At 33.4% G+C, this 26,092-nt stretch overlaps 2 protein-coding genes across 5 annotated transcripts in view; both read left to right on the top strand.

Annotated features, from left to right (window-relative positions):
• The first annotated feature begins 7,216 nt into the window (after positions 1–7,216).
• On the top strand, positions 7,217–7,984 carry LOC141457112 (uncharacterized). Its single transcript, XM_074133643.1, has one exon. It carries the CDS (start codon positions 7,217–7,219, stop codon positions 7,982–7,984), a length of 768 nt encoding a protein of 255 aa, XP_073989744.1.
• A 4,306-nt stretch (positions 7,985–12,290) lies between these two features.
• Positions 12,291–26,092, top strand: part of sff (BRSK family serine/threonine-protein kinase sugar-free frosting) — a 135,558-nt gene continuing 121,756 nt past the window's right edge. For all 4 annotated transcript variants that reach the window (XM_074134193.1, XM_074134195.1, XM_074134194.1 and 1 more), the window contains exon 1: positions 12,291–12,991. In XM_074134193.1, coding sequence (XP_073990294.1) covers positions 12,901–12,991 — 91 coding nt within the window. In that variant the 5' untranslated portion in view covers positions 12,291–12,900. The remainder of the gene's footprint in view (positions 12,992–26,092) is intronic.

Here is a 26,092-nt window from a genome sequence, read left to right on the forward strand (position 1 = left end):
GTCAAGTATTTTCCTCACACTCGGCAATTTGCACTTGCACTCGCATCGCTTCGCTCGCTCATGCGTGCAAACCCTGCCTCGCGTGAGGAAAAGTACTACTTTCCACACTTGTTAAATAAATAACTATTTATTACCAACTTTAAAATAAATTTACTTGAACCATTTAAGTATCATGATTTTTTATTTAAGGCCCGTTATTGTACGATATTAATTTTTGTCAGTAAAAACTCCGACAGCCTGAAATTAGCTTCATCACTGACATTAGCGTCCATAATATTAGTTTTTAATCTAAAGTGCGTCAACATTAGAGGTCCTTTTTTCTTGAACTCCGGAGTTCTGTCGGGACTGTCCTTCACCGGACATAATGGTGTAGGAGGCTTCTAGGATGATAAAATTTTATTATTATTATTACAATTATTTTTATGAGAAATTCTAGACAAACGTCATCATTTCTTATTATTGGGCAATCCAAACTGGCTTCAAGGATTAAATTGTACTTAAAATGCTGACAATTCAATAGAAAAACTTACAGCCTCGCCTCAGGTTTCTTGAATCACTCCCCAAACGATTGGTTCTTTCTACTAAAGGCATGGCACTAGTCCAATGGTGGAAATTCAGTACAGCTGGGGGATGGTCATTGCCTTCAGACTAAACAGCGTCTTCAGTTCCGCAACCAATTATTGATATTTTATCTGCGCGAACTGTCATTTGGTACTGCAATGTCTACTACCCGATCTTTTGATGAGAATCTTGCTCTATTATTGCCTCATAGTGTGTAACTCTTTTTGGATAAATCTGTGATAGCGAAAATGGGGGAAAGAACTCATTGTCGTACATCAATCTTCGTTTCATCCTCAGGTTATATTTTGGCTAGTTGCTGGAACGGTTGAAATAATCCGAACCAGTCAAACGTTTCACATACCGACTGAATACACTGAAACCCCTAGTTGGCCTTCATGCACATAAGGTACTTATCCTATCCTTTGAAACCACTCAGTTAGGCGCCACGATAGCCGAGCAATTAGAAGCGACGCCGGCAAAACAAAGATGTGGTACTGGGTTCGATTCCCGGTCTTAGGGCTTGGATTTTATATGAAAACTTTATATTAAAGTACGTACCTTTACTAGTCGTTCCGTGAAGGTAAAGCCTGTCTGAAAAAGTAGGCTTTACTTTACTTTACTTTACGTTACTTTACCACGCTGTAGTAATTTGCCGGAAGTGGTTTGCATACCTCGACTTAGAACTAATTTTAACGCGGGAACCTCTGAATATTTTTCAGCAACCGGCTGAAAGTGCTTCTGCAAACTATTATCATTATTATTATTACTATTATTATTATTATTATTATTTTTTTTTATGATTTAAGGCGCGTCAACATCTAAAGTCATTGGCGCCCGGAGCTTTTTTCAGTGCACTGCCGGCCTCCGGACAGTGTTCTCTCGTTACAGACAACACTGTCCATCACCGGACAGTGCGCTGTAAGAAGCTCCTAGGAAGAGAAAATCTAAGGGTCAGCTGCTGGATTCGAACCCGGGACCTCCGCGTGGGAGTCCAGTATGCTAACCTCATAGCTAATCCCTTCCCTTATATTATTATTATTATTATTATGTGCGTTACAATATTAAAACCACAAATTTTTATTACTATTCTTAAATTTAAATAAATTTAATCATTTAAATTTTGTAAATTACTGCCTGGAGAGCACCTGATATTTATTCTTTAGAAAGAGCGAGTTTTAATAAACAAAGAAAATACAGAATGAAAGAGTAAAACTTACTCAAGTAAGACTTGAAATGTGGAAATTCAATCGGTTTATTGTCTAAGGTTTAGAACTGTTTTACGTTTCTTTCAACGACCAGCCATTCTCCTCTATTCCGGAGTAAAGAAAAGAATACTTTGGTTTTCCTCTAGGATTTCCTTTTCAGTTATTTTGGGTCACACAAACAGATAAACTGGGTTCTTCTTTAGTAAGTAAAGAAGCATTTTTACTTTACATTCTGAATAAAAAGTAGATGGCCGTTGCTTTGCTTGAGTTTGATTAAATTATAATTCTTAATTAATTACAATCTTAGTTATTATTTATTAACAGATTACAACGGAATACAATAGTAATATTACTACCATCTGAGTTGTTGTTACATTGCGATTAGATAAATATTATGAAAGTAATTGAGCATTTAAACTTCATTAACGTTGCTTTTCCTTTTATTATTATTCTCTGAAGAATTTTCTACAAGCATCTGGCAGAATTTCTGTGAAAATTATCTGTGTAAAGTGTTGAATTTAATAAGGAACAAATGGCGTTCTCGTTAAGCTAACCACTCAACTACTAGCGCTGGCTACCGGTAATATGCCTCATTAAAATTCAATGGATTATTACAACAATTATCTCTTATTTCTATTTAAATATTATTTACTTATTCAGAAATTAATTCAATAAAAAGTTTTCTATATATTTATTTTCTTAAATTAAAATGTACTAATCGAGCCAAAAAAAGGGTGAGCTGGGTTGGTTGAAGTTTGTAGATCTTGTTGTGGATAGAGTTTGCTTAGATTAAATGGACAACCTTCATCGTGGTTAGCGTGGAACAATTGTATATTTAATGCAATTAGACTGTCTGAGAGTTAACTACTAAGAAGGCATTTAGATAAATATCGAAGTGCTAAACTAACAAACGGTGAATGGATTAATAATTAATGAGTAACTAAAATAGGTGGGAACAGCCAATCGATGAGGCAACGATGATTCTAAGACGATTGGTTCTGGAAACTCTAGACAGCTAGCGATTAACGAAGAAAGTTGGTAAGTGAGACAATGTTACTGGTAAGTTGGGCTGTACAATACTGCCGGTAAGCTAACCTCGTTTGGAGGGAGGTGGTTCTTAAAAAGCTTGTTTCCTACCCCTTCGTTTTGTCTGCGACTTTCTTTGCTCGTCGATTGAGATCAGGTTCTTAAGATAACTTTCTTATATTAAACTTAACCTCCACTTAGGGTTATGATAGCTAAAACCTCCCCACGGGTGTTACAGCTTATCAATATTTATCACTGATACTTCCAAAAAAAAAAACAAAAAAAAAAAACACGCACAGAAACCAATGGAGGATGCTGATATATGTATTTCTGATTAGATTTAGTGCACCTGCAGACAAACTGCGACTAAATATTTACTCACAGGTCATCACGTTCCATTTTCACAAACATGTTGAACACGAAGACTGACTTTAGGTGAAACAGTTCTTTTAGATACGCAGAAAAAATAAAACGATTTTTTTTGGGGCTGTGAGGAAGTTAGTGACAGGTTCTTTCTTCGGCGTATGTTGACATTTAAATGGCAAAGTCTCAGGTGGTCGTGGTCCGATTTGTTCAGACGGTTATGAAACTTAATTGACTCAAGTCCGGATATTTATCTTGAGTTATTCGGTCAACTGAATAGGCTCAGATAGGCCTTGGATGGAGTAGGCTTCGCTCATTCTACTCATGAGTAATATTAAAGGTGTTATTGCCCTAAACCAACAAAATCTGCAGCCTGAAGAGATAACATTCAATAGAATTTATGACTGCATCTGATTAGTTTATAACAGAAAAAGTTGAATCAGTCGGCTAATTTTTAAACAATAAAAAATTATTGGCTAAACAATTTAAGGTTGAATTAAATGATATAATTATTATTATTATTATTACTTTTTGAATATCCTTTTAACGAAATTTACACCTGCACCTACAGGGTACAATAAGTAAATGTGATGGACGTATATAAATATCGTGGCAGACGTGAATGACGGTCATCCAGTGATGGCCGCCATTAGTCACCCAGTTGGTCACGGGGCCAACGGCGCCTCAGCCGTCTTCGAGGATTGGGGGGTAGTGTAGTTGAAGACAAGTTTGCAGCTAAAGGGTTGGAATGAAGTGAGAGTTTTCGGTGAAAATTTTTATATCGTATTTTGGCAAGTTCGGAGATGAGTGGAATTTGGAGATCTGTATGTATTGTGTGGTTGCTAACATATAGAATGGAGCGTCTACTATGCGGGCGAAATATTTTGGATTGGAGTGTTTGCAGTCTATTGATGTTGGATTTTTTAGCTGTTCCGTAAAGTTCGAATCCGTAAGTCCCTATTGGTGTGAGAAGAGCTGTATAGAGTCGTCGTTTGTTCTGTAGTGAGAGTTGATATAACAATTATTAAATCTGAAATAGTTTTAATTCATATTGTCTTAAAAACACGCTTTAAAAACCTACCTCTGTTTAATTGAGCGAACAGTAATTAGCAGTAGAATTTGATTCTCATTCTTTTTCACTAATAAATCACCCAATTTGAGAAAAACAAAACTATGTATATCCTTTTCAAATAAGGAAATCACAGGGCCAATATTTTTTTGCTCAAGCATTAATATTGGTATCAAATTTAATTTTAAATTTTTGCCGTTGAATGTCGATGAAGGAAATCGGATTTATGTACGTCTATATGTATTTATAGATGCAAATGTTTAAAGGCGGATGTATCGCACGTAGTACCAACATAGAAAAATGAAAGACAGCCACAATAGGTTTTTAGATCGCTGTAAATTTGGCTTTAACAATCAAACTATCCATTCTATCTTAAAAACTATTAAATTCTTAGCTCAAATTTCAAGAAAATTGTTCAACAAATTTTACACATTTTCTAAAATTCTATTTCAGAAATCTGCTCTGAAGGCAAACACGAACCACACCTAGTCTTTTCAAAGATATAAAACATTGTTCTTTAAACTGTTTTCAAGCAAAAGGCGGAAAGTGAATTTGTTTGGTACAATCTTTGTTATCTCAATGTTGTATCAGACTTCCTGGACCGAAACCGGTCGATGAGACTAAAATGGAACTGCCTATCGCTAAAAAGATCTCTGTCACCCTCATCCAGGGAACTTTAAACTATTTATTGTCTCCTTGATGTTAAAATAGGTTGACAATAGATATTTTTTTTTTGTATATTTATTTGCTGAGTCAAAATTTGGTGATATCAACTTACAGTAAATAAATTACAAAGATTAGTTGCAGATAAAAGTAAACATCTTTCCTATAATTATGGTCTGTTAATCTACTAAGGAGTATCTTTATTTATTTTTGTTAAGCTAAGGGAGTGCATTGCTTGAAATAATTCTGATTGTGAATTGCCACCATTTTATCACTCACGTGCTTGGTGAAGTTTGAATGCATTAGTAACTTTTTTTTTGAAAACTGTTAAAATAGTTCATAAACATCTGTAAAAGCCAGACTGAGAGAAGACGTAGACGTTCGAGCACTCCCAGGATTGAAGTAATCCTAAATTTCACTTCTCCTCTCCTTCTGATTAAGGGAATGAGTGGAATTAAAGGATAAATAGGTGGAAAGGATTGCCAGGAAAGAGGTATTTGAAACCAGAAGTGGTTATCCCTGACTTCGTTCAAATTGGCGATTATTTGTTTTAATTACAAAATAAACTCATATCAAAAATAAAAGATTTTATAGCATCCTTGGGAAAATGTAATTTTAGAACAGAAATTATAGTTACCGTTTGCCGCCTGTGTTGGGAAATAGCTTTATTACATAAATAACGTGTGATTTATGGTGAACGAGTACCGCGTACATATTTAGACTCTTCCAAATATTCAGTAAATACATTAACAGAAGAAAATGCATGAATAAAATGGTAATTAATGGGAGGAAAGAGAAAATCATGCGGATTATACATCAAAATATTATTAAAAAATTTCTCAAACGATTTGATTTTAAATTTGGGAAAGTAACTCTGATTCAGCATTAAAAGATTTAATACGTTTTCTACTCATCTACCTTAATAAATTTGGTTATCTATTTTTTAAGCCGTGTTATGTTACTTAAAAACCTGTTTACTGTGGGGGAATTTATTTGTGTTTTTCAGCTGATATTTGTGATGATAGCGTAAGCTAGTTCTGTTCAAAAAATGTAGTTTTCCTCATCATATTTTCACATTTTTCATTTGATCTAACCTTCAATATATTTTAAAGTGTTTTAAATGGAACTGTTAACTGATTTAGAGGAATTTTTTGTGGAAAAATATTATTGCATAATACAATCATAGGATCAAAAAGTGATGTATGCAAACGATTTATATCGAGTCACCTGCCTAGTAACCTAGATTGTCGCTAGGATTGTTGCTACTAATTATATCTAGTGACAGTTTGTGTTCAACATTCATCTATGCAAATCTGTATTAAACTGTGAATGTATTCAACAAGCTTGCTACCTCAATTGATGATTTATTGATGTTCATTAGAATGAAATTTGATTTGATGAATACTTTAAACCTTCGAGTTAGCACAATGAAGAAACATTGATTGAAATGAGAAAAAGAAAAACTTGCTTTTTGCAATTAATTAGTTTAAATAATAGATTTATCAGAGAAGAACGCAATGTCTAATGCAATTTGATCATAGTGTTTGCTCGCCCAATAAATTATTATTATACCATATTATTTTGTAACAAAATGTGGTCAATAATATTAAATAGGAGTTTAGTACCTAAGATTGGTCAGAAAACCGCGACACAGAAGATCTATTATGGTAACCTGTAGACACAAGCACCCTCCAGTCTTGTTCTGTTTAACTAGGTTTGGGATAAGATTTAGGTTTAACCAATCCAGTCCTTCATATTGAAACAACATGCATTGCCTTTTTATTATCTTCCTGAAGGAATCTGTATGATTATACATGTATTTACTCAGTCTAGAGTGGGGAGTGCTCTTTTAACGTGTTCACTTCGTATCCGTTTAAATTCAACAGTTTACTAAGTTTTAGGAGTTTCTGTGTGCTGAAAATTTGCAGACTTTAAATTTAATGTGCTTTTGTTATTTGTGTGAAATTTGGAAAAAATCTATCGAGCCGAATCGGTAATATAAGCGAATAAAAAGAATTGACTGATTAAAATCTGCCCAGTTTGGAATATTCTTGTCCAGGTAGGTTTTATGACGTACTAATTAGCGGGAGATAAACGTCATTTCAAGTAGAACTGATCTGTCAACAAACGGAGGCTCGACCACCACGTCACTGTGTTTGTTGGAGTAATAGTTTACTTGGACTCTATACTACATTAATAGTAATTTATCTCAACAAAACTATATATCTGGTTATTCAATCTTATAAACAGCTGAGCTATTCTATTTTATCGGGGAATAGTTATTAGTAATAATAATTTTATTTTCGCTTTGAGGCTATAATTTCTCAACATGGGAAGTGAGATTGCTGAACAACTCAAAAAACTACGCTTGGATTTAAAAGCCGACATGGAAGAGAGTAGATCGAAAACTTTAAATGAATTAAAGCAGTACTTTGAAGTCTTGGAAAATAGAGTTAAGATAGTCGAAACGAAAATGGATACTCTCGATCGCGAACTGAGAAAAAGGAACGTAGTTATATTTGGAGCTGTCGATGAAATGGTGGACTATTGGGAATTGGAAAGTTTTGTCTGCAACTTTTTTGCTAATAAATTGGAGTTAAATATTGGCAGAACGGATATTGACTTTGTTAGACGTTTAGGTAAACGAGATGGTAGTATGAATCGTCCGATTCTCGTAGGACTGGCTGCTTTCCGTTCTAAATTAATGATTATGCAAAATGTTTTTAAGTTGAAAGGCTCTAATTTTTCGATTTCGCATGATTTTCCAAAAGATGTAATCGAAACTCGCAAGAGCTTACGACCGAAGCTTGTCCAGGCCCGAAGAGAGGGAAAATTTGCTGTTATAAAATATAATAAACTGGTGGTAAAAGATAGCTATGATCCTCTTTTAAATAGGAAAAGAATGATGTCGGCCTCTCCTCCTAGTAAAGATCAATTATTGCTGAATAAGGATAACAAGCTAGATACTACTAAACGGAACAAACTGGAACCAGACCAGAATATTATTCCGAACAGTAATTCTGAACTGTCTGATTATACTCATACCCCCAGAAGTGTGCAGTGTATAGATCGGAAAACTTCAGTGTCAGACTCTTAGCAACTACGGCAGCGGATTGGTCGACTGGATATTTTAAGTTACAATATAGCTGGATTGAAAAGGGTTTTATCTAATAGGAACTTCATTTCGTACGTTGTCAAATTTGATATTTTTATGATTTTCGAAACTCATATTGAAGAGAAGGATATAAATAAATTCACCAACTTGTTTCCGGGATTCGTATTGAAGTGGGTAACAGCATCTAGAAAAGCTGCAATGGGGAGAGCTTCTGGTGGTTCATTGTATGGTATAAAAGTTAACAGTGCAATTTCTCAGTGTGCTAGCTTTGTTAAATTGTCGGGCAGAGATGTGATTTGTGTAAACATATGTAGCGATTGTTTTTATATTGTTCCAGTGTATTTAAACCCTACTGCATGGGAATTAGATTTTAAAAAATTATCTGATATCCTTTATGGTAATAGTAATTTAAAATTTTGTTTGGTTGGAGACTTTAACAGCAGGACTGGGTGCCTGCAACGAATTTCAAAACATTGTTTAAACTCAAGGTCATTAGTGGAGAATTTTTATAGGAGATCTAAAGATAACGTTGTTCATAAAAATGGTAAAGCCTTACTGGAGTTATTAGAAGATTTTAGTCTAATTATTTTGAATGGACGTGTGAAAGGTGATTTGGAGGGGGATCTTACTTACATTAGCAACCACGGTTCGTCAGTCATTGATTACTGCTGCATTAGTGCAGATGTTATTCATTATATTTCTAATTTTCAAATCAAAACTCAAATTTTTTCAGATCACCTGCCTTTAGAGATAACTTGTGACATTAGCGTAAAAGAGCCCAAAAGTGTTCCTATTCCTATACCTAAACTAATATGGCGTCATGGGAAAAACTTAAAGGATGTATACCAATACAAATTAGATAAAATGCTAAATTCCATGATATTAATTACGGACAACACTGATTCTAAAATAAACTTTCTTATAAATCTTATTATGTTAGCTGCCAATTTTAACCCTAAGCCAAAGCAGAAATATGATTATTGTGAAAAATGGTTTGACAGAGAATGTTTTAACTCTCGGAAGTTATCGTTTCAGAGTCTAAGAAAGTATCGGAAGTCTAATCAGTTAAGCGATAAACTGGTCTATCTGAAGTATAATTATGACTTTAAAAAATTGTGTGAGTTAAAGAAAAGTCAGTTTAATTATAAGATATTAAATCAGATAAATAATAGCTATAATAGTAAAGAGTTTTGGCAGGCGGTGAGATCTCTTAAGGGTACGAATTACAAATCTCATAGTATATCATTGGATGAATGGACTAAGTATTTTCAAGATCTATATAACCCCTCTTTGAGTATGAGTAGAATGCAGTATGCTGCGCCTTTTATACAAAATACAAAATATGATGCGCCATTTACTATGTCAGAGTTGGAAGTGGTACTATCTAGGGCTCGATGTGGAAAAACGCCTGGCCTTGATGGTGTTCCATATGAACATTTTAAAAACGCACCTCACACTTTTCTAAAATTATTACTAGATGTATTTAATGAAATATTTGATTTTGGTAAAGTTCCATCTAGCTTTAGAAAATCAGTTGTTTTTCCTCTTTTAAAAAAAGGAAACTGTAATGAGGTTTCAAATTACAGAGGAATTTCTTTTAATAATGTTGTTGGCAAAGTATATGCTGGTCTAATTCTAGAAAGGCTAACAGAGTGGGCTAACAACGGTATTCTAAATGAGTTTCAAGCAGGATTCCGGAAAAATTACTCCACTATTGACAATATTTTCACATTGGTTAACCTAGTAAAGCTGAAGCTAAGTGCTAAGAGGCAGAAAGTCTACGCCTTTTTTGTTGATTTCGCTGCTGCCTTTGATTCTGTTGACCGATATGCTTTATTTTTTAAACTTAATAGTTTGGGTCTGTCCACAAAGGTTATCCGAAGTGTTGAGGCACTTCTCTCAGATACGGTAGGCTGCGTTTGGGGTCCGGAGGGAAGAGGCTCTGAGTTCAATATGGAAATGGGAGTTAAACAGGGTTGTGTGCTTAGCCCCCTCCTTTTCTCTTTATTCATCAATGATATTGAGGAGTGTCTGGACGGGGGTGGTGTGCTTGTTGGCTCCAAAAGAGTAAAGTTGTTAGCATTTGCTGACGATATAGTGCTTCTTGCCTCCGAGCCCCAAACACTGCAAAGAATGATTAACTCTCTTTGTAACTACACGCAGTTATGGAACTTGAAAATAAACATGAAGAAATCTAAGATTATTGTTTTTAGGAATGGAGGAAGGCCTGCAAAACGAGAGAAATGGTTCTGCCATAATGAAGTTGTAGAAACGGTAAATGAGTACAAGTACTTGGGCGTGACATTGACTTCTAGATTGTCATTTGTAAAGCATATTAAAAGTAATGTGTCTAAAGCTAAACAAGGGCTGAACACGTTATGGAGTCGACTTATAGAAAATAATAGTATAAAGTATTATTCGAAACTAAAATTATTTAACAGTGTAAGTCGCTCTATGGCTTGTTATGGGGCCCAGGTTTGGGGAGGAGACCAATATGAAGATCTAGAAAAGCTATACCGTTTCTTTATTAAAAAAGTGTTTAAACTGCCATTATTTGTCCCATCTGCCTTTATTTATTGTGAAACTGGTTACCTTCCAATTTATACTCACACCCTCAAATTACAATTAAAATACATTGTTAAAGTTTTTGCTATGAGTGACAACAGGTTACCAAAAGTAGTTGCGACCCAAATTGTTTCTAAGAAGCTTTTTTGGTTTCTAGAAATCATCAACCTTTTAAAAAAATGTCATATAAACTTTGAATGTAATACTAACAATATAACCTCATGGAACAATATTTTTAATAAATTAGTCAAATGTGTCCAACTACAATTTAAAGAGGAATTTATGCAGAAAGCTTTGGAACTCGATTCCTATAACATTTATAAAGAGCTTAATTTTAGCTTAGGTAACAAACATTACTTCAATTGTAGTTTATCATTGGAGCAAGTCAGGTGGATAATTAAGGCTCGAGCTGGTTTATTGTATTTAGGTAGTTCTCCGCCATACCACCATGATAATACCGAAGAAGTTTGTCTCTTATGTAATGACCTAATGCTTGATCGAATGTACCATATATTGGTAGTTTGTTCTAGACTGAGTGAGGTCAGACTAAAATATTTTAGGAATATTTCTATAACAAATGTGGAAATATTAGAAATATTAAATGGTTCTGATTGGCCTCGGTTAGCACAATATTGTAAAGCAATAAGTATATACGGTTCTAGTATTGGTTAAATTGCATAATAGAAATAAATGTTAGATTTATAGGGTAATCCATTACTTTCTGAAAAAGGTTATTATTAATTATTCGCAAATGATTTTTTGAAAACTTTTATTTACCTAAATTTTTTTAACTTTCTGGTTTCTTTAATAATAATAATAATAATAATAAGAATTAATAATAAAAAGAAAAAAAAAGAAAAGAAAATTGTATTAACCACTCCGCCGACGGTCATTGACCATGGCAGATGTCTTTATAATTATTTTGTACACCCAGGAATGTATTTTATTTTTATTTTTATTTTAATAAATAAAGACTGTATAAATAATACTCAGTCTAGAAAGGCCCCTAAAAAGGGAATGCGTTGAAGTGTAATAACGCAATAAAATTTAAATCTTAATACATTTTAATTTAAACTTCACTTTAGAACTAACTCACTGTTTTCGAAGTCTTTTCAATATTATTTATAATTATTTTATATGGAACTTCAATACTTTAGTTTAAAGAAAGATGTTGAAGTGGTTTTCAGAACAATAAAATACTTAACAATAACAATAAATAATAAACAATAATAACAATAAACTACTCCAAAATGGTCACGTTCAGTTTGATGGTTTTGATCCAATCTTTACTGCACGTTCTATTTACTGATTTTGAACCAGCTCTTATAGCACGTTTATATAATGAGACATCTGTTCGATTTTTGCTTTGGACTTACAGCGATCACAGACATACACAGTGTCTCAATTATTGCTTAAAACACCAGGAATCTGAAACATTACTTCCGGCACCAAAATAGAAAACCTGTTTGATTGCAATGTTTCTTCCCTTTACTAAGTGAAAATAGTTATGGAAACATACTAAACTTAACAGAATAATAAATAATTTTTTATATTATTTTACTCATGTGTAGTAAAACCTTCTCAATATGGTTATAAATGAGATATCAAACAGAGAGAGAGTGAGAGAGAGAATCCCGCCTCCCAAAAATACGCGTGGCTGAGCTGCTGTTACAGTTAGGTTGGCCAACCTGCAATCGGGCGCGGTAGAGGGGGCGGCAAACCAATATGGAGGCAGCAGGACGATATTGACTTTTCAGCCCTCGGTCTGCCGGTACGTTAGACGGCACTCCTGTACTAGTATTTTTACATAGCCTGTCCGCTTAACAGACGTGAAATGTAACCTGTTCTTTTATATTGGTTCGAGTAATTCCAAAGTTATTAGCTTTATAACTAATAAACTTTTAGCTAGTCCACTCTGTCCACCATTTTAATAAAGTGATTTAAGTTTTATTTTGTGTTAAAATTTCTTATTTTTTTTTTCTTTTATATTTTTTTGTTTTGTTATTTGTGGCAAACGTAGCAATCAAAACACTTGACAGGTGTGTAATTGTGCGATTTTTTAAGACCTTTTTTGGTGTGAGAACCACGCGGTAGAAGACACTGTGCTGCACAAGTGTAAAAATAAAATTAAGTGCTTAGTACATAGTAGTAAAACTAACATATCTTCTTTTTTATATCATATTGTTTAATCAACGGGACGGATGAGGCGACAACTTCAAGCTAGGTGACAGGGGCGTAACTCACCTCCAGAATAGAACCCCCGCACATATTTGTGGTGTATACGTTAAATTCTTCTTATTTCTTTGACCCGCTAACCCCCACTCACCACGGACATGCAGAAGGAGAACTGCAGCCTGCCGACTGAACAACATCAATATGTCGGTCCATATCGGCTGGAAAAGACCCTGGGCAAGGGACAAACAGGTAAAGAAAAGTATTTATTAGAGATATTCTAGAAAATAGATGAGTTTGGCCTTGAAATAGCAAGATTGCAAACAAAATATTGAGATGATGAATCCACTCTCAGCTGATGTTAAAAATTCTTATCAGAAATAACAGCTGGCTAAGTTTCCTTTATTCATTTAATTACTATGTAGTTTAGAATAAGGCAATATATATCCTATTTACGTTACCAATTTTAACTTTATGAACTTATCATTTAAAATCATTAATTATAAATGCAAAGTGTCAATCAATATCGAAGTAAAATGGGGATAGTTTGTTTTCTAGCCCTAGAAACATGTTCTATTTTATTTACTAGTATAAATAAACGCATTTTATCGCAACAATGTTTTATCATTTGATAAAACTCAATTTACCGAACCATATTATGAGATCACGTAGTTCTTTCTTTTATTTATTAGTTACAAAAATATTAGAGAACTTAATTCTTTGTTCTCAGTTTTGGTTTTTAATTTGTTTAGGACAAACTATTTTTCTAGTTTTTAGTTTTTAGTTTTCCTTTTAAGTATCCTTTTGCGACGATCCTTTCTACGTCACAATTTTTCTTTTTAGCGATCTTTTATTGTTGTAGAAATGATAAATTAGGTTCACAAGAGCTTAAAAGATTTTACAGAATGTACTACATAGTTTTCGATTGGTAGATATAAAACAAATTAAAAAGACATTTCTTAGTTAATGATTTTTTATGTTTCACGAATGTTTTTAAAGAAAAAGTAATAGAAATGTCTACTTTATGATTGACAATCTCAGTTTTTGAAATTATTTATGATTAGCTGAGCGGTTAGAGTACCGGATTCCCACGTGGAGTTCCTGGTTTCGAGTCTGCTTGCCCTTCAATCTTTTTTCTTTGGAGCTTCTACAGCTCACTGACCAGTGATGGGGCAGTCTGTTGCCAACAGTCTTCATAGAGTCGGCATCTGCACTGTATCCTCTCGTTGTAGACATCAGCGTACATCCGGAAAGTGAGTTGTAGAAAATACATCTGTCTTGTAAAAAAAAGAAAAAGTTCGATAATAGAAACTGTTGATTGTAACGAGAAAACACTATATCGTTTGTGCCATTAGAAAGTTCTGGACGCCTAATAATTTTTATAAGTCGACGCGCTTCAAAAGTTAATATAAACAAGATAATAAAAATTTGTAGAAAATGGAGATCGTACACAATTATTAAATCAGATTATAGTATATAAGTTATTTTTAACGAATTACTCAGCAATTCGATAAAAAAAGTAGTTTAGGCAAACTTGAAAATTGTTTGAAGGAAATGGGAGAATTTGAAACTCATTTTAATTGAAATAATCTATACTGAAGGAATTTAAAATTGTCCATTTTATAATAATTATTTTTATTGAAACTTTTATTCGTTTAAATAGTGGACTCGATAAATAAAATCGATAAATATGTAATCTAAAGGCATGACAAGATGAGTATTTTATTGTAACAGTTTTTAAAACTAGTCCAAACCCGATTAAAAAATGTAGCTTCATTAAAATTATAATTTAAGTAAGGCTAATAAAACGTGGATAGAATTTTCTCAGGGTGTGAACATAGAACTGAAGAAAAGAGGGAATGACTGTTTTAATGAAGGCATAAAGAGACTATCGTGTTAGTAATGGAAGTTTAGAATTAAAGTAGAGAAAACGTGATAGAGCCTGTGATCTCCTTTCTGTCACACCCACGCATTACTCCTGCGCGCCTCCCGCCCCCCCCCCCAATTCTTCGGTGTTACTCCTGGCCCTTTTGGTGACGTCAGAGTGGCCCACGATTAACACACGTTGTGACGTGTAAGTGTGACGCCCTTGCTCCTAGATCTGAGAAAGGTGGCTGTAGAGTGTGGTGGACGCCAATGTCTAAGGCCAAAGCTACAGCAGTGGAGAGAGAGAAGTTCGTTCGTTCAGTGGGAGAGAAAACGTGGCCGAAAGAGCTGGAAGTGCCAGGATGGACGGAGCAGGTGGTGGTGGGGTCCATCGATCGGTACGTTCTAGCTCTTCTAACACCACGGCCGTTCGCTAGGCCAGAAATATACTTACCCGAACATCAAACACCGTGCGAGTCCCCTTTTGGGAAACCTTACTTGTACAGTAATACCTTCACCATGTAACTTTGTCTTTTCTTACTTGGTACAGTAATTTTTATTTAATTTTCAATAATATTTATTAATTTTTTTTATTCAATTTAATAATATTTCAAGGCGCTAATGAACTCTGTAGCCGATGCGCCGTAAAAAAAAAAAAAAAAATAATAATATTTCAAATACATCTGCAGGTTAACCAATTTTTTTGGATTTTTTTTAACAACTAGTATAATTTTTGAGAGTCTAGATGCTGAAATGCTTTTAAATTCAATAACAAGGACTTTTTTTTTTCTTGTAAAGTAAAAACAAGATGCCCTTTTCTTGAAAACCAAAGGCGTTATATTTTTATCTTTATTTTATATCTTGGATTTTTTTTTTTTTTTTAATATCAGGCCTTATATCTCAAATCAAGGCTCTTCACTAATATAATCTTCTCTAGTGGTCTCTGTACCGCTTTTGTCCGCTAATCTTAACTCCATAATCTCTAATACTTCCTATTCTCATAGTCAAGCTACAAAGGCCTCCTGTATCATGTCTTTTTTTTTTAGCTTTCTTCTACTAATTGCACTTATGATCCCGTAAAGCATTGACGTCCATTGTAGTTTGTAATGTCTCAGAAACCGGACAATCCCGTTGATTGTCGCTTGCAATAGTTCTGCTTATCATTTTCTCAAGAATTGACCATATATTGGCGTTTCCATTTTTTTTTTTTAATGTAAACTTCATCTTACATCAGAGGTCGGCAACCTATTTCAAGTAGAGAGCCATTTCTCCTTAAATAATTTTAATAAATCTTACCAAGAGCCGCAAGGATGATAATGTAAACAACTCTGTAGATCATTTGTATTCACAAATTATTATTTTATGATATTTAATAACTTTTAAGTGTTTTATATATTATTTTTACATATATTGCAAAGTAAATACACAAATAAATAATAAACGAATAAAAGGGCGGCTGTCTTATCAATATAAATCAAGTACTTTATTTTGATATTGTATAATTCCATTCAATTTCGAACCTATCACACTTACAATTAATTTTGAAAAAATAATAAATGAAATTTTCATTTGTTTCAATAAAATTGAAATAAACAATATATTTTGGACAGGCTGAAGAGCTACAAAATTTGGATAAAAGAGCCCTGTCTTACATGCTTTCTCCATTTCCAAGAGTATTCCAGCATTGATCACTCTCCACTTTCATTTAGACCTTAAGCACCCTCTGTTAAGACCAGATTTCTAAGTCCACAGTCATCAACGAAAGCAGTTCGTAACTCTGCTCTTGCCAAGAGGACCAAAAATTTATAATATCAAAGATTGAGTTTCAATTGTGATTTATCTTCCTTCGTCCGCCAATCTTCCGCCATATAACTTAGCCAGCTTACAGTAGGCGGTTACACTTGTTCACTCTGTATCTCTCTATGTTCTATTGGCCGCGAAGATCCCCTTAAATAGCCCTGAACATTCTCCTTTAAATATTTTTAATGAACACATTAACGCTTTTTCCATCCTTTTTATTAAATATACAGAAATTACTCTCCTTTAGAGCTTTTGTTTGCACCAAAGAATTTTGAGGTTAACACTTTATTTAAAAAAGAAACTGACCCTACTTTGTTTTTGGTCATTAAAAAACTATACTTAACTTTAAAACTGATAAAATGATAGTATCCAGAGTTCGAGCTGAGATAATTTTCAGCCCTGAGTGTGTCTTCATACTGTATTCATTTATCACAAACTTGCAGGTTAGGCAATCAGTGCATACATTCAAGTATATCATTAGAGTATAACCAGATTTTTTGTCTTGAGCGGTGCATAACTTGTTTGCGACCTTCTTTGATGATCTAAAATTTTTGTTGCAAAACGAAACGAATAAAATGAAACAGACAATGAAGCAGACATCATTGAATTAAACTTTCACATTTTCCTGCATTGCGGACGGACATTAATTACTTAGGTGTATCATTATTTTGTCTGCACCTTTGAAATAAATTAGTTGTCACTTCCGCAATAAAATGAGCTTCGCATTCACTAAAAAAGAATACACGTCGGAGATTTTTTTGTTTTTTTTTTAAATCTCTATGACCTTATTTTTTTGAATTACCGAAAAGGAGTAAATTCATTGTAGTTGAAGTATAGTTAAAATCCCGCAATCATACTTCTCCTTCAATATCTTATCGTCCCTTACGCCAGCGGTTCTTTCACAAAAGTCGACGAAGATATTTTAAATTATTGAATACCACTTCCAGCAATTGTAATTTTAAATTGATCATCCCATGAAGGCAAAAAGGTTGATCGAGGGAAAAAATAATTTATCCAAAAATCTTTTTATTTTTATTTTTAATGCGTCTGTCCATCTTTTTGTAAATTACATCAATTAATATTCAAAAAATAAATGAAGCAATAAGGCAGATCTATCATCTCATCTCTTGAGGGTTGTAAATCTAATTTCTCTGTTATTTATGGGAAAATTTAACGAACCAATCTGAAATTCTAAACTACCTAGTTTGCAATTCTTTATAATTTTCATTATTCATTCGTTTTGCATATTTAAAAGTTTGTTATACTTTTTTTTTGTGCATTAATTTCAGTATTGCGGTCAAATTGACATTTGCAATTTTATGTTTTCATAGGGAATATTCGTTTTTAGATCCCTTTTGTCCTGGATGTTCATGATCATCAAAACATTTCATTTATCATAGACATCGTATAACTCGCCCACTGTGAAAACCCAAATACTCTAATTCATAACTAGGGAACGGATTCGTATGTATTTAAATATTTTTTTCTAGGCAATTTACAGACGTTTTTCAACTAGAAGTATTCATACTGACACTTTTTAAGCCGTTTGAGTCTACTTTTATTTCACATATTTGCACATATTTGGATGTTATCGCATATTTATATATATTTGATTAAAATAAATAAATATTTCTACATATTTAATCAAAATATGTACATATTTTTCATTTTGGGCATATTTTCATAATTGGGAGGTGGTTGACAGGAACTGTGAACCACAGACTGTGAATCACAGTGGTTAAAAAAGTGTTTTTAAAAGCACCAAGTCGCATTAAAATGCTAAAAGATCTCTATCCAGATTTATGCCTTCCACCAGAACCAATATTGACAAGATGGGGTACTTGGCTGGAAGCAGCTCAGTATTACTATGAAAACTACAATAAAATCAAGAATGTCCTTTCACATCTCGAAGACGAAGCAGTAGCGATAAATACAGCCAAGTCTTTATTCGAGAAACCTAATTTAAGGAACGACCTTGCATTCATTTCTGACAATTGCGTATTTCTTGCACAAGCCATTACCCAACTTGAGTCCCAAAATGTTCGACTGACAGAAAACGTGTCCAACGTTAAAAAAGTCATCGAAATGGTGGAAGGAATACCTGGGAGTAAGGGAGATCTGATCAGAACAAAACTGGTAGAAGTACTGAGCAAGAACAAAGGGTGGGAGACCATCTGCCAGATTTCTGATATTATCAGTGGAACAGAAGTCACCTCAGAACATCGTGTACCCTTTACAACCAACGAGATAACTTCTTTCAGCAAGGCACCTGTAACATCTGTAGATGTTGCAACGATCTTTTAGTCGTTACAAGTCCATCTTACGCCCAGATCGTCGTCACTTTACGTTCCAACATTTGAAATTTCATGTGATTGCAAACAATTTCGAAGAGTGAAGTTTTCAAAATTGAAAATTTAACACATCTTTTTATAAATAGTAAAAATGTTCTTTGTTGTATAAATCATTATAACTTGTAAAAACAAATTATTTTGTTCCTAATAAATTATTATAAATTGTAAAAATGTTCTTTTCTTGTATAAATAATTATAACTTGCCAAAAAAAAAAAAAATCCATTTTCATAAAAAAAAATGTCCATTTTACTTAAATATTCCAGAAAATATTTTAAGAAAATCACATATTTTCCACATAATTGACGAAAATAAATGCATATTTTAGTTAAATATTTGGCATTTTTAAATACATAAAAATCCGTTCCTTAATAATAACACTTTTCTTTTTCATTTCCACCGATCAAAAGTTAAAAGGAGCTTGACAGAAGCTCCTTTGGCCACGCAATTCTCTGTACGATGGAGGACACTAAATAACTACTGGGCAAAGCGCCACTGGTTGATGACTCATTTCATGTCACTTGTCGGTTCAAGCAGTTTTAAATATCACTGTGAAGAAGAAGAATAAACTTGATGTCGCTTCAGTCCTACGCGATTACTGTCGCCTGTGGATGTAGATTCGTTTGGGACCCTCAATGGGTATTTCCCTTCAACTTTTGTGAGTAATCCCTTCTGCAAAGAAACTTGGCATGCTTACTCCTCCAACAGCAATACAAAGGGAAGGGAAGAAAAAGTTGAAATATTTTCCTTTTCTTTATTTCATTTAAGAGGAAAAATAATTTCCCCAAAACTTTCTTTATTTAAGAAGAATTCAGAAGGAGCCCCTCTTTTTTAAATTGTTACGGCCTCTTATTTAGCAGTATGTAATCTGAACGTTGGCTTTGGGTAATTTAGGGAAAAGCCGTGGTTTGGCTGGTGTAAATTCATTTCTAACGGGAAACTTGGCAGCTTTATTTAATTAGTTGCCTCCTGTTCCATCTAGAGAGCTGCGTATATAGAAGTGGTTTACCCAGCATCTTCTCCGCGCCACAGGCTCCCCTGCCAGCTGGAAAATGGATTTTAGTGTTATTACGTTAAATAATTTCCATTTTCACAAAGAGCTCGTCTTTGAATTAATTTTAATATTTATAGAAATTATATACATATATACGAGTACTACCAGAAAAAGTATATGTATTTATCAGTATACTTTGTATCCACGTAAATACATAAAAGTACCTATTATTTGCACTAAATTTATACAATAAATGTAACTAACTCTGCACAAGAATGTTAATATAAATATAAAAACACTGGGTAAGCTCTCTAAGAACAATAATATTTTAACTTGGCATTCTTTTTAATTTCCTACGCTATTCAAGAATGTATTGCAGTAAATATCCGTTTTGAATCCATTGAATTCACAAAGATGTTAATCGAAAATGGTTTCCGATAATTGTATATCGATACAAATACGTTAATCAATTACTTTTAGCTCAGAATAATGTTTGTAGGATTTTTTTTTTAAGGAGAAAGAAATGCGGAGGTTATAAGTTCCATCTTTAGTGTAATGTACAGTTTTACAATATGTGTATAATGTTAGTAAGAATCGAATATCTGTAAGAATCGAATATCTGTTAGTTACAACATCTAGAACAGTGATAAAAGAAAATTGTTATAGTGTTTATGGTCAGTACAAATAAAATGGAAAAGTCCCGAATTCTATTCTCGTTTAGGCGCCTTTGGTGGGACTCGACATTAAGCACTGGACAAAATCAGGCCGCTGAAAGTGCCAATTTTATTTTTTTGTGATTTGTAACTGTGACGTCATGCCTCCTGTAATAAAATCGTTTTATTGTAGAGGACATTTACAATATTAGAGCCAATTAATAAATTCGTGTTAAGATGCTAAGTTTGGGGAAATTGAAGTTACAATACTGCTATAAGAAAAAGTCCTGTGGTTGTTCGAAGCAATTTTACTGTTTACTTCTTATCAGTACTATGATGAAACTGTCCCATTCAAGCTTAAGTTGGTTCACGAAGTGGGAGTGGCTACTACAATATCCACTGCGACATGGAGGCCTCCTTAGATTAGCACTCCTTGCGTGACTGTGAAAAAAGTGTAAGACGTTTTGTAGTCAGTGGTGAGGCAATATTAAAACGGAAATGAGTGAATGATGGAGTTGGTCTATGTTTTTATACGATATAAAAAGAAGTTTTCAGTTCAGCTGTCACTAAGAAAGGTGAGCCTGTTCTCACCATCAGCTGGCCTTGTAAGAAACCCGTGGTATCCAAAGGTTGCAGGTGTTGCAACCTCAGCTATCTTGCAAGAAATAATTACTCATATTTGTCTTGCCCTACAAGGGTTGGGCAGAAAGTATACGCCCCCGCGTCTCAGAGGGTCAGAATCAATACCCTTTGCTATTGCTATAAGAAGAAGAAGATGGTAAAAGTTAAATTGTCTCAAAGCTTATTCTATCTCTTATTCTGAAATCTCCTTTTGAATGACATTTTTAAAATAATAGTTTAAGAGATATTAGAAGTGACTCAAAATGTATAATTTCAATTGATCTCAATAATTTTCAGCATTTTTTGAATTTTGGTATACATGTGTATTATCCGACCTCATTAACCCATTAAGGACTGTAACTATTTTATACAATTTTGTTTTTAATGATATTTTGTGGGACGCTTTATAATGGTTATAATACATAGGAAAAATATTTATTTTTGGAAAAAGAATGTTTTTCTTAATGTTGCGAAATGGCAACAAAGGAACAAAGGAGTACAAAAAATCTTTTTTCTTTTATAGGAATAAATATTTTATTAAACAATAAAACCTAATTTAATTACTATTTACACGAATAATGTCATTAATTACCTATTTGAGGATGAAAATTAAAATGTATGAAATTCCGCTAAACCATCGATACCTAGTCTGACATGACATTTTTTGCATTTTGTGCGAATAATTTATTTACTTCCGGTGGCTGCACATCTCCTTTTCTTATTGCCTTCCGTTTGCGCTAAAAAATGCACCATTTGGTCATACCTAACTGAATGTCGAAAAACTAATTCAGCATGAGCTAGTAACTGACACCCGGGTAAATGGCTAATATCCCCTCTCCAACTCCTCCTCAACTGATTCTTCGTCTGTCAAAACAGAAGGCGCCGGGGGTACAACAAAAATTTAGTCGGGGAACAACTCATCATCGTAACTTCAACAGAAAAACCTGGCCTAAAATAAAATAAGTGTATGTAGCACGAAGGCTCTTTGTTACATTAAATTTAATTATAATGGTTATTGGATGATTTTTGGGGAAAATCGAGGTGCGGTCAACAATAAATACAACTTTTTTTGCTTTATACCAACGTTTCGGTAATTTTTACTACCTTCTTCAGGGTATTATAAAAAAGTTTGTGAAATTTAATGTAGAGCTAGCTATATCATCATAATTGTTGATGAATTGAAAGATTAGTGAAAAAATGAGTAAAAATTACCGAAACGTTAGTATAAAGCAAAAAAGTTGTATTTATTGTTGACCGCACCTCGACTTTCCTCAAAAATCATCCATCAACAACTGTCGAAATAAACCAAAAACCATTATAATGATATTCTTACATTTTGAATAGATAATAAAGACGTGAATTGGCGAATATTTAATTCTTAAAAGGTATTATTTTAAGCAAAATAAAATTTTCTCAAAAATCACCAGCTTTTATTAAAAATATTAAAATTAATTAAAATGAATTGCCAGAAGCTATTGCTTGTGCTTTCGATACATACCCTTCTGCTGGTAATAAGAGTAATTTGTACAGTTCCAAATAGAGTTTAATTAATTCTAGCCTCTGGTTTTCAATTAATTTGGCTTCACTATTCATTGAAGGCTACTGATAATCCCACGAATGAAATAAAATCCTCATTCTCTTCTCTTATTGGTCTTTCAGGATTCTATCATTTTCTCGATTATTATCATTTCTCGCTTATCCGATTCGATGCTTTATAAAAATTCTGTTACTCTATAATGAAAACCAAGTTCTGAGAAATTATGAGCATAGAAATTTTTTTTTGGGGGGGGGGCATCGGCTTCCGCCATACAGCCAGCATCGTCTAGGTGCTTATCACTAGAATATCACTCACTCTCTATTCTTACTTATAAATACATTCGCTTCACACATTCATCCCTCTACTATACACAACTATTTACCTAATCTACAACTAATGGATGGATCAGTACTCTGTGCTCCTGCCATCCTTATAGCTTAACCAAAATTAAAATCACGTAATCCTTCTCCAAGCATTTTCTTCCATTCATTCTAATTCGGCTATAGCTTTTAAATACATTCATATTTCATTGCTAGCTCTGCTATCGACTTAAGCACATAACTGTTGGTGGAGAATATAATGTCTTCGTAGCGAAATGGTGCATCTAAATACCTGTATATATCGTCAAACATTCGTTTCCTTTCTACCACATAACGTGGACATATCATTATTATATGTTTGAAATCCTCCTCCTCATTGCAATCTACGCAAAGAGGAGAGGACCTTTTGTTGATCCTGTGTAGATACGATCCGCACACCGCGTGGTTCGCTCTCAGCCTGCTTATTGTTGTAACAACCCATTTATTAGTGACAGTTCCCTTAAACCATGGTTGTCTAGGTAACTGATCTGCCATAGTTTTATAGAATCTCCCTTTATCACCATTATTGTAATCTGTCTGCCATTTTTGTAGTGATAGAAATTTCAATGCATTCCAAAAATTTTCAACATTTCTAGCATTAAAGTAGAATTAATTACTAGTATAACTACGAAGGTTAAAGAAAATCTTTTAACTATTTCCTAAAGAATTCCATATTACACGAGTCTGGACGGAATGTAATCAGCAGTCTTGTCTAGAAGTTTGGGGAGAAGTATTTGATCGCCAGCTGGCATCAAAGCCAAGGGCAATTATTTAGGTAAAAATAACAATTGTTTGGCCCTGGCATTATTAGTTTGTGTATTATAGTCATATTGTCCCATTATTAGTTATTTAACCCAATTGTAGCCCAATTAAAGATATAACAACGTAGCGAATTATATGCCCTTTTTGTTACTACATATTTATCTTGTGATTTATTTATGTGGATATCTTTTTGGCTTTATTTAGCATATTAATACTTAAAAAACTGTTGTGATCACTAACATAATCTTTACTACAAATACTTATACAACTGTCCTGCCGGGAAAATTCGAAATTGTACTATTTGTGAGCTTTTAATAAATATAGTTCAATGAAATGAAAAATATTTATGGGTGAAGCGAGTTATAGTTGATTGATACACTCAATTTCAAGGCAGTTTTTCTAAAAAAAAAAGAAAAAAAAGAGCGTTTTTTTCTAAGCTCGGAAAACCTTTTTACTATCGAAGATTGAGTGAAGACAAATAAGATAAAGCTCTAACATGTGATTGCTTTCGGGTATTTCGAGTAACCAAGATTTCGATTAGAATCCACTTTATCTGAAAGTGTGACATTTTCTGAAGAATGTTTTTCAAGTTTTCCATAATTTCCTTAAACATTTCATTCAAGGTTTTCCTTTAACTTTAACGGACAAACTAAAAATCATGAAAAGATATTACAAATTAACACTTTTATTTATAGCCTATTTTTTTGTCAAATTATTATTATTGAATATCCTAGGTTTAGTGACCGTAAATTATTGAGCTAAGGATTCAAGATTGGCGAGGAATCGGTCAAAAATAAAAACTACAAATCGTCTTTTTTCCAACGTTTCGACATGTATATTGTCTTCTTCAGGACCTGGATATTACAATTACAAAAATACAAACAATTTAAAGAATCAATAACATAGAAAATCAGTAAAAAAAATCAGTGATTTTTGTATTTGATTTGTAATATCCAGGCCCTGAAGAAGACAATATATATGTCGAAACGTCGGCAAAAAGACGATTTGTTGTTTTTATTAGACCGATTCCTCGCCAATCTTGAATCCTTAGTTTAATTATTATTATTATTTATTTTCGTGGAGGGTTTATCGAAGATAGCAACTAAAAGCAATTCTATTAAGTGCCGTTTCAATGAAATGTACTCACTAACTGATAATAAGGTGCATTATGAATATTTTTTGAATTTTAACTTGAAGAAAATGGTTGGCCCAAAATTGTGAACAGAACAGTTTTTGCAACCTTTAAAAGGTGAGGAGTCTTGTCTTGTAAAGATGATTTGAAACTGCCATTCCTAATGTAGGACTTTTTATGTTTTTCTTTTTATCTTTCAAATGATTGCGGAAACATGATTGTGAAACAATCGCCTGACTTTCATTTAAAATGATTACATTATTATTAATAAATTTTCTTCTAACGAGAAGTTTTCCACAAATTAATAATGACAAGGGTTCAGATGCTACATCCGTCGGCAATGAAAGGATCTCAGCTGCATGCACACTACATTTTAGCACTCAGCCACGCCCAAAATAACGCTTGAAACCAGAGACACAGGTGTTTTAAACCAGTTGTATAAAATACCATTGGTATATAACTTGATATAATTGAAGGTTATAATTAAAACCTTCTTCTAGCGATTAGATATTAGGTTTTACAAACACATATGCGTGAACTATACGCTAAAAACATTTATTTACTTTTTATTTTTTTGAGGGAGCCTCAAAACATTTCTGGCAATAATAATGGCCGCGATTACAAAATTACTTCCTGCTTACAATAGAGAGTAAAAATAATTCTTATAAATTATTGGTAGAAAGAACTTTTACAAAATTGAATCATAAATGGATGAAATGATAAAATAATTGGCTCAAAATGATTTTAAGACTAAATTGGTAGTCCAGGAAGTGGCATTTTGCTAGCCAACTTATCTGACATTTAGATATAAAAGACTGCGCGGAAGTAGTGCTATCTTGGTCTAGCTCCAGTGTTCGCTATCTGGCTCTTAAAACAATAATTAGATCTGACGTAATAAATGAACGTAAATATGTTTATCTACTGTAGTAAATAAAATTGTTACAATGTAGCTATCTCGCTATTTACAAACATATTCTGTTGAAGACTAAATATAAGCGCACATTATGACGTGCTCGTGTATCGATTGTTTGGCTACAACCTCCTCTACAAGCTACGTTTCCCTTTTGCTGGTGATCAAATGAAATCTTCTAGCTGATCTTTTCCAAGAATGTTTGAACAAAATCTGGGCATTACATTTGCAAAAGTATATTCTTACTTCAACAAAAGTTCAAAATTCTCTATAAATAGTGAATTCACCAGGTTTAGTTAAGATCCTGAAAGAATTGAAACGTGCAATGGACGACTGTTTGGCGGTTAATGTATAACCTTTTAGTTATTTC

This window comes from Rhodnius prolixus, unplaced genomic scaffold (assembly GCF_049639745.1).
Source record: "Rhodnius prolixus isolate KJV_2025 unplaced genomic scaffold, Rpr scaffold_10, whole genome shotgun sequence".
In the NCBI taxonomy this organism is placed as follows: domain Eukaryota; kingdom Metazoa; phylum Arthropoda; class Insecta; order Hemiptera; family Reduviidae; genus Rhodnius; species Rhodnius prolixus.

Bases quoted from the DNA above. Each gene is read 5' to 3' on its own strand.
- LOC141457112 (XM_074133643.1), top strand. From the start codon at position 7,217: ATGGGAAGTGAGATTGCTGAACAACTCAAAAAACTACGCTTGGATTTA.